At 39.4% G+C, this 12,237-nt stretch overlaps 1 protein-coding gene across 1 annotated transcript; it reads left to right on the forward strand.

Annotated features, from left to right (window-relative positions):
• The first annotated feature begins 6,749 nt into the window (after window positions 1–6,749).
• Window positions 6,750–11,673, forward strand: rbm7 (RNA binding motif protein 7). Its single transcript, XM_029517809.1, has 5 exons — window positions 6,750–6,941; window positions 7,256–7,418; window positions 7,995–8,070; window positions 10,444–10,534; window positions 10,717–11,673. The coding sequence occupies exons 1-5, from the start codon at window positions 6,849–6,851 to the stop codon at window positions 11,077–11,079; spliced, it is 786 nt and encodes a 261-aa protein (XP_029373669.1). The 5' UTR covers window positions 6,750–6,848; the 3' UTR covers window positions 11,080–11,673.
• Window positions 11,674–12,237: the final 564 nt, after the last annotated feature.

Consider the following 12,237-nt stretch of genomic DNA (forward strand, 5'->3'; position numbering starts at 1 on the left):
ATTTTATTGGGAAGATGTCTTAGGCTTCATTGTTAAAAAAGATTTCGAATTTATGATCCAGAAAGAGCATGAAAGACTTGACACTCAAACTGTAATGGACACATGAATAGCTGCTACAAGCCAGTTTAGCAACTGAGGTGTCCATAGACTATGTTTTAAAAGATTAATGAGCAGAAATTATAAGTTCTCCCACTGCCTCGGTTACAATAGCTTCCACCTGCAGGTCTTGGAGATGTGTCCATGGGGCTGCCTGGAGGGCCACAGTCTTCCATAAAATCTGAATGGATACTCCAATATCCATTAAAGAAAAAGCAGAAAGAAAATTCGGGGCCCAACAGTGACTCAAGGCATAATGTCTACTAAGATCTAATTTATATTAATGACTGATAATTAATGATTCCACTGAAAGCATCCTTGGTTTAAGGAAATGAAGAAAAAAAGAACATGTAAATGAGCGTGAAATAATTCCCTTCCCAAAAACCTGCACGGCTTTCGAAAAAAAACTGGGTGTACCCATCTAAAAATATTTATTTTCACATAGATTTTTGTTTATCCCGACAATCCCATACTTACAGTAAATCTGATATTTAAGAGTATAATTGTCAAATGTTGACAGAGTACCTCTGAATTGGATCGTGCTTCAGGTACATTTTTATTGAGCCCCACACAACATGTCATTCAACTTGTTCTGTAGTAGCATCATAGCTTCAGTTCTACAGTTCTCTGACACCATAAATAAATTAAATGAATGCCAAGGCAAATGGTGAAAGTTTCAGTTCAAAGAAACTCATATGCCAAGGATAGAAGGACCACACATTATTAGTTTTGACAATGACAGATCCAAAGCACTGGGACAACCTTCAATGGATTTGACATAGTCCCATCTTGCCAAATCTGTCAAACTCCACTTGAACTTTTCTTTCTATTATTTTGCAGTAAGGAGCACGATACAGCCTCGAGCAGCTCCTGCATGGGTTTGAAGTAATGTGCTTTACCCTGACAGTGAAGATAAAGGGCCAGGGCTGGGGGGGGGGAGAAAAAACAACAACTCTGAGGTCTCCAGAGAGCGTACTGTGAATTTGAAGGTTAGCTCTGTAGTTTTATGCCAATATGAGGCTGCTGTTCAATGCAAACAATCCACAGGAGCTACAGCAAGAGATTAATTTATACCTGGGGTATTACACAGAAAAAGAAAACGCTGACCTTCTCGTGCTCTTCAGAAACACCCATGCAGCCGCTAAAATGACAACGCTAAATGAAATTTCATTTCATTTGCATCATTGACTTCTTGGAGATTTGCAATCTTATCCATTCCCTAGTGTAGTTTAGCAATCTCTTAAGTGTGGTGCAGCCATTCATGGTTTTCATGAGTCCTTTTTTCTTTCTTTTTTTTTTTCCAATCACACACAGACGATGACATCATTACTTCATTGGGATTACAAAATTTACGCATCTCATGTGGCATTCAATCAGGAAGAAGCCCTATTTGAGAACAGCTGTGTTATCTTGTCTAAATGGAGGAATATCCTGAACATCATATTTTAAATTAAAATTCATTCCACTCCCTGTGTCATTTTTTCAATATAGTAACATTACAGATGGTGGTCTCACTGACTGCTGGGTTCTTTTTCCAATGAGTGTAATTCCCTCAGTGCAATTACATCACTGACAGCGGTCATATTGCTCGCCTGTGCTCAAGTAGAAATCTGAGAAATTGGAGTTTCACAGTAATCCAAAGGTTTTGCATATAAACCAAACATTTGCATCACAAGGAGATGGTACAACTTTCTCTGATCAACTGATTACCGAAACGATCTTCAAAGAGAGAACTTTCCTCTTCGGGTCGTTGAACTTAGAGTTACAGGTTATGAGCCGAAAATACCGGCTAACTCGGAGGGCATGTTCTGCTCAGCAGCAACAATACGGGATACTCTGCTGCCGATTGCAATGAAGCAGGGAAAGTCATGAGCATGATTTTGTAAGAGAGGGGGAAAAAGGAGAGGCACTTTTTTTTTGACAGAGCTCATTATCTTCTTTGAAGGTGTGCAAGATTTTAAAAAGCATCAGCAGCAGAGAAGAGGAGGAGATGAAAAATCCAGAGAGGGTAGAGATTTGTGATGTGGTGAGCTTTATACTGTATTGGATCCATTTCTTAATTATTCCTCTAGGACAGTCATTTCCTTTCCATTGCTAGGATATGAAACAGCCTCCATATGGCACCTTTGGCAAAGGGGATCATTCTGCTCCTCAGCAGGCCAGCGCCAGGGGTGAGCTTGGCCATCCGAAAAGTGCTGACGCCTCACTTCTTGGAATGGTAAAAAGGGTAGAAATAATGGGAAGAATGGAGTGGAAGGATTAATGTATGTAAAATAAATGTCCCTCTTTTTTTATTGCAACACATGCCCCTGGCTGTGGCCTTCATCAGATACTGTAAGTTAATGTTAGTCATCTCATGCCCTCTTCGGGGTGTACAGGGTGAATTAGGAGATGTGGTTTGAGTTTAGTGATGGAAACAAAAAAGGGTTTTGGATGTCCTGCCGCAGTCCATTTTGTGGTGTGGGGCCATTGCCAGAAATCTCTCTCTCTCTCTCTCTCTCTCTCTCTCTCTCGCTCTCTTTCTGATATTGCTACTCAGCACTGCAGCACTGTAGCAATAGGATGAGTGTATGTGTGTTAAGAGAGGGAGACAAAACAGGAGAAGGGAGTCAGAAATAAAAACGAAGTCACGGCATTTCAGGGGCAGAAGCAACATGCAGCATTGATATTGCGATAACAAGCATGTTTGCAGTGGGAGAGAAAGCTGTGAGGAGATGGAGTCACTTGGACACCCTTCAGAAGACTTCTGCATCCATTTCTTCTCGGAGGGTGCTGAAGCGGGGTGGCATGCTGCCAGTGATGAGCACTTTACTGTGCGTGTGTGTGTGTAGAGAGAGAGATGGAGGGAGTCCCTTCATCAAAATGTGTCTCACAAAGTGAGAACAGAACATTGTTGTACAGTTTATATTCATTGTGAATGTGCACAAACTGATTTAATGAAAATTCTTCTGCTTGGAAAATGGTGAGCAATGCTTAATTTGTGCAGCTCAGCGTGTGCTTTGTGGCTTTTCATTCAAAACTCATATTGTATTGTTCTAATCTAAGAATTGTTCGCACTCACGTCGTCGCATACTAGATCATTTGGACCTAACAGATCTTTTGTGTATTGTGTTTAGACTCTATACATCATTAAGTAAAGCCCACTTAGTGCTGAAAGAAATACTGTATGCAGCATGTATGTGTCACTTACCCAACTATCTAAAAGCAAGCCTACATGAATAAGCTGCAGCCCTGAATAATAAATGACATCCACCACAAAAGAGAGTTCTTCTGCTGTCCTTAATTAATTATGATAGATTCACAGCACACCACCATAACAATGGGTACCACTCAGACACCATCCCTATCAATTGATTTTGACCAATAGCAGCACAGGAGGTGTGAAATTAGAATCTCTATCGTTGTAGGTTAATGCTGGATAAGCACTGAGTGGTGCTTATAAAGTTACCGGCCATTAAAACTGCGCACTGGATGCTCTGAATAGGCTCTGTGACACCTCGCTGCCAAAGAGGGATGGCTTAATTAAACTTTCATCTGACAAATATTCATGTGTGTTTAATGATCCCGAATCACTTCATTTCACATGAGTTATGAATATTAATGAATTAGAAGGAAGGGCGACGGAAGGGTGTGTATAAGTTAGAGCCTTAAGCAAGGGTAGGTGCTGGTGAAGAAGAAGGATGAGTCTGGCCACCAGTAAATCACTTCAAAGTCCCACCAACCCTCCAGGCAAGAGGTCATTATCGAAGTAAGTAGACAGTGTGTGTGTGTGTGTGTAGTTTCATTAATGCAGCCTGATAGGAGACCATTATGCCACCATAGGATTTCACCCAGACCTGGACAGAGCAGAGGTTGGCTGCTGGTGGCCTATTTCTGGGGTCCAGCCCTGTCACATCTCACCTCACTCAATGTTCACTGGCTACCATCTTGCCCTTAAGCAATGCTCCTTTTTTGTAATCCCCCCCCCCCCCGACACACACACACCCCATACTAATTAAAACAATGCAGCTAAGTCTCACATGCAGGCATCCATGAACACCAGTCATAAAAAAAAATGAGTCATGTTCATGTAGGTTAGCGTAGGATGTGATGTGGTTTTGAGCTTAAATACATCAAGCTATTGAACATTTTGCTCAAAAACTGGTTCTCTAATTGGTACAAATTGTTTTTTCTGTTTGAAAATTAGCAGACAGATTAAAATGTACAACAGTGCTCTGCATGCCAGTCTTTGATCATAAAGAAAGCCATGCATTGTTCCTTCAGCGCATTAAACCTGGACAAATACATGCATGTGTGCATTAAAACAATTAGTATTTATATGAACAAAAACTATTTAGTAACATATGATGTGACGCTAGAATGTAACCTGATATGTCTTAAACACCCGTACAGACTGTCTCATATAGAAACAACAAATGCCCACATAAGTAGTTTATACATTGTGCGGTATATGTAAAATGCAATGATGTTTATGGATCACTGGGTTTTACCAGGAAAACTTCCTTCACTTGGAAAATCAAGGTACAACTGAACAATAGTTCTATGAATGACATTACCAACTCTTTTACAAACCCTTTAAAGCACCTTAATGTTATGAGGAAACTAAAATTGGGCTACCGGCTGAAAGAGAAACATGACAAAAAGGTTACTCTTATGACAATAGAATCTAGTTCCCCTTTCCACGTGAAAAACTGCTTAAATTCAGCGTATTTCCCTTCCATAGTGGATAACAACTGTCTCATATACCTCCCATAGAGAAAGACACTGCTGTTGCAATTAAAGCTTAGCTAGTGTCACTGAGTCAATGCTGCCATCTACTGCTCTTTTTCAGATACTTCAGCACGGCACAGTGTGAGGTATTTAGAGAAATTAATAAAATGGCTATCGTTTCAGTAGATTTTTTAAAGCAGGTGTATGTCTCGAGCAAAAACACAGGATACTGGATTCAAACAATTTCTGTAAGCAATAATGAGGATTTGTGGATTCTAGGTCTAGGTCTGCCTGCTGGTGCTCTCTATTTTCGTTTACTCCTTTCAACACTGTACACCTTGTCGTGTTGAATAGCACTTTAATCGGGCTCCTGAATTCTTTCCAGTGGTTTTAAAATGGCTGGAGAAAATGCATCAGGGAGATGTATGGGGTAATGCCAACGTAGGGGGGCAAAATAGATTCAAGAGGTTTAGTCATCAATTAGTATACTGAACAGTTGTGTTTTATGGTTTGGGCTTCTTCTTTTTTATTTTATTTAATTTTTTTCTGCTTTCTTTGTAACCTTGCAGCATTTTAAATCAGAAGCATTTAGTGAATAAACGTGTGCTCTTTGCTGCAGGACTAATAGTAAGTGCTGCAAGCAAATCTTGCATTAATTAAATATGTCACAGAAAGTGTAGCACTGTGTTCTGCAATAAAAGTAAAGCGAAGAGAAGTGTTCAGATTGTGGTGATTTGCCTTCCTTGTTTCTCTTCCTTGGGCTTCAAAAGGCCAGAATCTGTGAGGATATTTCCCAGGTGTGAAGGAGAAAATCATTACAGTTCAAAGTGATGTAATTAATATGGAGGCCCATATGATTAGGGTGTAAATCAACCTTATCATACTGCCTACTTGACCTCCAAACTCAATAATGTCACCACAATCAGAAACACTCTAGTGTTCAATGCTCATGAGCCACTGACCCAGAGTGGACCCAGATTAAGAAAAGGAAAAAAAAAAAAAAGAAGAGACGAACTAATGTTTGCAAGAGAAGCGTGTACAAAATTGCATTTGGCCTTACTAAATAAAAATAGATATTCACACTAAACATAAAAAAAAGAATCACAACTATGCTGTCATAAATGCTGAAAGGTATGCACATGCAAAACTGAAATGTCTATTGTCTTTTGCACTGAATGCATTTTCACGAATCAAATAAAACCAGGTGAAATTTATGGGCTGCTGAAAACTATTTAGCTGGGCCACTTCCAAGTTTCAGGGTGTCAGGTATTTTTCATGCTTACTCATGATGACACTGTCTCATCAAACTAGGACAAAAGAGCCATTGTTACCACCATGTGTACTTTCCAAATGTGACAAATTAAAATGTCTGCTAAGAAAAGAAGCTCGTTATGTCTTAATAACAAAATAATTTTCCATTAATGTCGACTGTATGGTTTGCTTGTTTTTCATTTTTTTGCAATTCAGTCTAAAATAAATGCTTGAAGAGATACAAGTCGATCTGACTCACAGAGCATGAACAGAGCATGAAAACTGGAAAGCTTGTGATGCATCCTGTAGGACACTGTCTCTCTACTTCTTTGAGGAATTACTGCTGTGTTTTATTTAAAATATTTTCAAATAAAATGTATTGCTCTACAGCAATATTTATCAGTTGCATCCATTGAAAGCGCGCGAGAGTGATGAGTTAGAAGTTAGCCTACCATTAAAAATAAAAATAAAAGTCACAGATTTGGTCAACATTTACAACTCGATTTGTAGCTATGTAGCTACGTCTTATTTGCATGAGAAATATTGTAAACATGATGGCATTCTTAAAATAAATGTAAATGTAAAATAACGTGGGCTTATCACTGCAGTTAAAAACAACGTATTTACAATGTCGTAAAGACACCGATACTCACTACGACACAAACGCCTCTTAGCGGCATTTCACTTTACGGCAGCTGGGGCCCTCCGTTTATATTCCGTAAAAGCGCTTTTGAAAGGCTAATTGTTAACATCCACATCGCCTGGAGGCTGGCCGTATCTGCTCAAACACAATGGGAATAGAGGAAGAAGCGGACCGGACGCTCTTCATAAGAAACTTAGATTCACGGGTGACGGAGGAGCTTTTATTCGAGCTGTTTTTACAGGTGCTGCTTCCGCTAACGGCTAGCTAACGTCTACTTTATGGCTAGCATAACACAACAATGCTAACAAAGTGAAAGCGTTGAAAAGAGTTAAACAGGGCTCAGAAGTATTATTAACGGGGTGGTGGGCTATTGTGGGATTACTTTACAGGTGTTGCAACTACATTGCTTTTATTTTGCTCACACAGAGTTTTAAAAGATCGCATTGATTCATTTTGGGTAGTTAGTTAGCTCGTATTAGCTTTAGCAAGCGGTTGGTGTGGCTAGGTCATTAACTGATTCGTTTGTTGTTGTTGTTGTTGTTGTTGTTTTTACAGGCAGGCCCACTCATCAAAACTAAAATTCCCAAAGATGCCGATGGGAAACAGAAAACATTTGGTTTTGCCATTTACAAACACGAGGTGTCCGTGCCGTACGCCATGCAGCTGTTGAACGGAATATCCCTGTTTGGGAGGACGATTCATGTGCAATTCAGATCAGGTACGTTCATTTTGTCACAGTGATCAGTTTTTGTTTATTTATTTTTTTTTTTTAGGTTGTCACGTCCATCAAAAGTTTCAAACACTAAGAATTGTTGGCTATAATGAGGCTAAACTTCGCCTCAGGAGATAAACAAATAAATATTAATAACAAGATCCAGACGTCATTTTCCTTCATCTACAAATGTTAAGATCCATTTTTTTCAATTTTGTCGTGCTTGACAAGTTATAGTTATACTCCTAAAACATTTTTAAGATTTTTAAGCCATTAATAAACTGCCCAGAAACCCATTCTGAAAAATGCTAAGTACAATATCACCCACTAAAGATACATTCAATTAGATTTAAAAAATAAAAAAAAAGTTATCAGCCTTTATACAAAAGAGGCAGGTTAAGACAAGTTTAGGAGGCCTGGTTCAGTTCTTTTGCCACTATTCATTTAAATTGCCAATAACATAGTTATATTCTTTTCTATCACACATTTTAACACAGGAAAAGTACACGATTGTCATGCATGCATAGTTGTTGTGTTAGGTGGTTCTTTTAAGATGACAATTTTTGTTTTCATCCATCATAGGTAGTAGTCATAGCAGCAGTCCAGGGAACTCACAGAGTTCAAGTCCTGCAAATACTCCTAATCCCCATGGCCAGAGGTAAGAATGTCTCATGAACAGGGCCAGAACCAAAACCTGGTCACCTGGTTGTTTCGAGCTATCTGAACTGATTAAATTATGTTAGTTGGAAGTGGATTCTTTATCATGTTTCACAGCTTTGAATTATGCAGCAAATTGGATCAAATGAAAGTTACCTTTAAATTGATCACAATATTCACTAGTTTCTGTCAACTCACTTTGTTTAACGATTCTTAATTTGAGGCAAGTCATCGTGTAATTATTAGGGGTGTGCCCCAAAAAAAAACGATTCATATAGGAATCGCAATTATTTACTACGATTCAGAATCGATTTTAAATTGTCCCAAAATTGATTAAATAAATAAATAAATAATAAAACAAATCCACTGGCACTAATTTTGTATGCGGGACATCCTGGGGTCACCACAGAGCTGGTTCTGGAAAATGCGCAGTAAGCACCAAAACAAGGAGGAAACTACAATAGTCTTTTTTGTTTGTTTGTCTCCCCCCCCCTTTTTTTTTTTTTTTTTTTTTTTTTTTTTTTAAATGGAGGGGTCCAGCGTCTTATCTGATCTAGTCTAGTCTCTACTCTCTGCAGAGGTCCGGTCTCTGGAGGGGTCTGTTCTCTGGTCTGGTCTAGTGACTACTCTCTGCAGGGGTCTGGTTTACGGGGAGGTCCCATCTCGTCTAGTCTGGTCTAGGAGCTGGGGGGTCGCCGTTCCTTGCTGTAGCCCAGTCCATTACTTGTCACCAATTGACCAATTAACTTAGACATATTCAGGTGCTCTCACCGGGAATCAAACCGCATCCTTTTTATTGCGGGGTGGCAGCACTAACCACTGTGCTTCCGTGCTGCTTAGCAGCTTTTATGAATGCCACCATTTGGTATGCGGTTATCTGGTCAGTATTTCATATTTAGGAGGTACAGTAAGTACTGTACAATGTTTAGATTTGCCACCACTCGATGCTGCCGCCTTGTTAAATATTAACCAGACATGCACAACGGTCTTCTTGGCAGTGCCCTGTGAACTAAAACTGGAGTTCTGACTTAAGATTTGGCATGAACTGGGATTGGATTGGTCTGTATTTACACATACATCATTTGGTATGCACTCCTTCCCATTTCTCATGCCAAATTTAATGCCGCAGTGACTGTTGAACCCATTTGCTCGTCACTCTGAATGCACTGGCACCAGAATTAAATTAGGAAATATCAGTCTATTCTAATTTATGTGTATATACGTATATATAATATTCACCTATATACATACAGACAGGTTACACATGGAAGGAAAAACCAAAATATCTCAGTAAGATGTTTGACCACCACATGCCGCCAGAACAACTTCAGTGCACCTTGGCAGTGATTGTACAAGCCATAGAAACTCGACTGCAGGGAGGAAGCCCTGTTCTTCCAAAAGATTCCCTCATTTGATCCTTTACTATTTGTGATGGATACCACTGTTTGTGCATTGGCCTAAATTTTCCTATTGGTTTGATGACAGCAATTCAGCATGTGCAAGCGTGGGAATATTTTCTGTGGTCCAAGTGACAAACACTCAAAAGTTCTCTCTCTTTCTCTCTGTTTTTCTGTACATATCAAACTACACAATACACAGTCATCAAATGTCTATTTCCCAGAGCGAAATGCTCTGAGGGAGCTAAGTTGAGACACTGTTGTGATCGAAACTCCTGCTGTGCTCCAGTAATAAACTCGTGAACTGGGCCCTTTTTTTTTTAATATACCAGCAACAGACAATGTCTGGATGTCAAATGCTCAGTTGTATTTTGTTGCAGTATCTTTGTTTTTAATGTGTCTGCTTTCATTGATTCAGGTTTTTCCTTTATTTGTCTGTCAGACCTAAATTCTGGTAGTAGTTCTAAGTAGTTTGGTTTGGTGGATCCAGTCATGTCTTTTAAATCTAACCAACTTCCACTGAAAGCCTGACTAACACAAAAATAAACAAACAATACAAGTCAGAGCTTTGGACAAACTCACTGATTGAAACCTTGATTGCAAATTCAATTCCACCTATCAAATTGGCTTGGCATTCTATCACATCACAATCAAAACAGCATGGAAGTACGGGCTTGTCACCTTGCAGTAAATTTCTCATCTGTAGCGTTCTTGAAGGAAATATTGTGAGTGAGAATTTTGTGATTTTATTTTTCCAACGGCTCAATTTCATAAAATTATTACACACTATCTTTCTAGGAATACGAAACCAGCTTAATATGCTTAAAGCATGAACTAAAAATCTTGACTTAAATAATCGGAAATATTGATGTCAAATATGCATCATGCAGAAGTTAACAGTTGTCAATATGTGAAATGTCATAATGTAAACTTGCTTTTTACTCACAAATGATTTGTGGTTTTCTTTGCCCTTGCAGGACCCCAGTCCAGTTCAGTTCTCCGCCATATACTCCGCCCCAAATGCAGAGGTCCTTTCCCTCTCCTGATAATCTGCAGAAGCATGCCATGGTAAATATTTTCAGACTTTTAAGACTAGACCTTTACTTTATTCGAGTTTTATGCATGTCTGCTCCTGCAGCGACAAAGGAGGAAATGTTTACACATATTGTATGACAGGAATAGAAACCGATATTTTGGCTTCAATTAACAGTATGAATCACAGTTGCTGTTAAACTCTTTCCCTTCTATAGATGAACAACCTGATGTGGCAGTTCCACATGCAGCAGCTTGAGCAGTTAAATGGTGGTTTCTCCAAGCCTCTGCAGAGGCTGTCGTCTGCAAGTGGAAATTCTGGTGGAGGAGGCTCAAGGCAACACGATAACATCCCTTACCGGCATCATCCGCCCCACATGAACAGCAGTGGCAGAAACCAGCGCCACACAGATGATCCAAATTATGGTCGCCATCAGCAACAAGGCCACAGCCATCACAACTATCACCATCAGAGTGACAGGAGCAGCAGCCGTCACCATGACGGCAGAGGTGGACACAGACATCATGACGACAGAGGCAGCAACCGTGGCTACCAAGACAGCAGATGGCGACGGTACTGATTCATGCAAAGGATTTCTTTAAAGACTTCACTTCTTCAAATTTGCGCACACCTTCTCAAATAAGAGCATGAATTATGCTGATAAATTCATGTATACTCAGGTGGTTTGTACATGATCCTACCGGTCTGAAGATTCGATGATCCAAGCCTTAGAGCTGTTTTTGTTTACTTTTAAGGTGTTTTTACATTTGTAAATTAATTTGTGAGCATTTCCTCACAGATGTCCTGGCCTTTTGGGGTGGGGTTGTTTTACAGCAAGGACAAAGGAGGGGGAAAAAAAAAAAAAATCGGGTATGACTGGTATTCATATTTGGAAAACATGTTTAAAAAAAAAAAAGATATTGGCCGGTTTTTATGTTATGCAAATAGACTTTAAATGGTGCTCTCTGATTTTTAAAAACTTCAGGTATTTTTCAAAACAGACCAAGTGTCAGCTAAAGATTCCACCAGCACCACTATCAATAGGGCACCATCCTTTATTACAGCAGACCTTGCTCTTTCTAAAAATTGCTTTATTTTATTTTTTTATCTTCAGTCTGTATGACAAACTGTTTTACAATGAACATTTTCATTCTTATAAATCTCCTTTCATTGACTTGTGTTGTCATTTTTCTGGCCACAACACCAAAGCCCTTATTATGGGTGAAGACTATTTACAGCTCTTTATCTATGTGACAGTTAACTGAGCCATTGTATATTTGTCTTACATGCTATAATATATGCACACATGGCCTGAGGTGCACCTATAAATGGCTTTTGTAACTAATACACTTGTGCAGTGGGTTATGAAGTAATCTACAGGTGGCGCCACACACATCCTTTCATTGAATCAATTAAGATGTTAAATATATCTGAGCCACAATCTGCTCCTACAATTGACCTTTCTATTTAGGATGCTTTCAAGTCTTCCCATGGATTTGTCACCGACATTGTTCACGTTACAGCACAAAAATTATTCTTCGCTTTACTTGTTAAACACAGTAGAGCACAATAGCATCCTGTTCAGTCCCAGCAGAAAGGTTAAACGGCACAAGTTTCGCTCACTTCACATATTTTGAAAATGTCATCTATCGCTTCATCCCAGAACTAGCAGCACGTTGCCATCAGCCTTTCAGCATTAATGCCACAGTGTCTTTGTTCAGGCTTTCTTACTACAAAA

This window comes from Echeneis naucrates, chromosome 13, assembly GCF_900963305.1.
Source record: "Echeneis naucrates chromosome 13, fEcheNa1.1, whole genome shotgun sequence".
Lineage (NCBI taxonomy): Eukaryota > Metazoa > Chordata > Actinopteri > Carangiformes > Echeneidae > Echeneis > Echeneis naucrates.

What these genes read in the sequence shown, in the direction of transcription:
- rbm7 (XM_029517809.1), top strand. Translation starts at nt 6,849, where the DNA reads ATGGGAATAGAGGAAGAAGCGGACCGGACGCTCTTCATAAGAAACTTA. An exon ending in TATTCGAGCTGTTTTTACAG is followed by an intron (nt 6,942 to 7,255) that starts GTGCTGCTTCCG and finishes TTGTTTTTACAG; the next exon opens with GCAGGCCCACTCATCAAAAC. An exon ending in CCTAATCCCCATGGCCAGAG is followed by an intron (nt 8,071 to 10,443) that starts GTAAGAATGTCT and finishes TTGCCCTTGCAG; the next exon opens with GACCCCAGTCCAGTTCAGTT.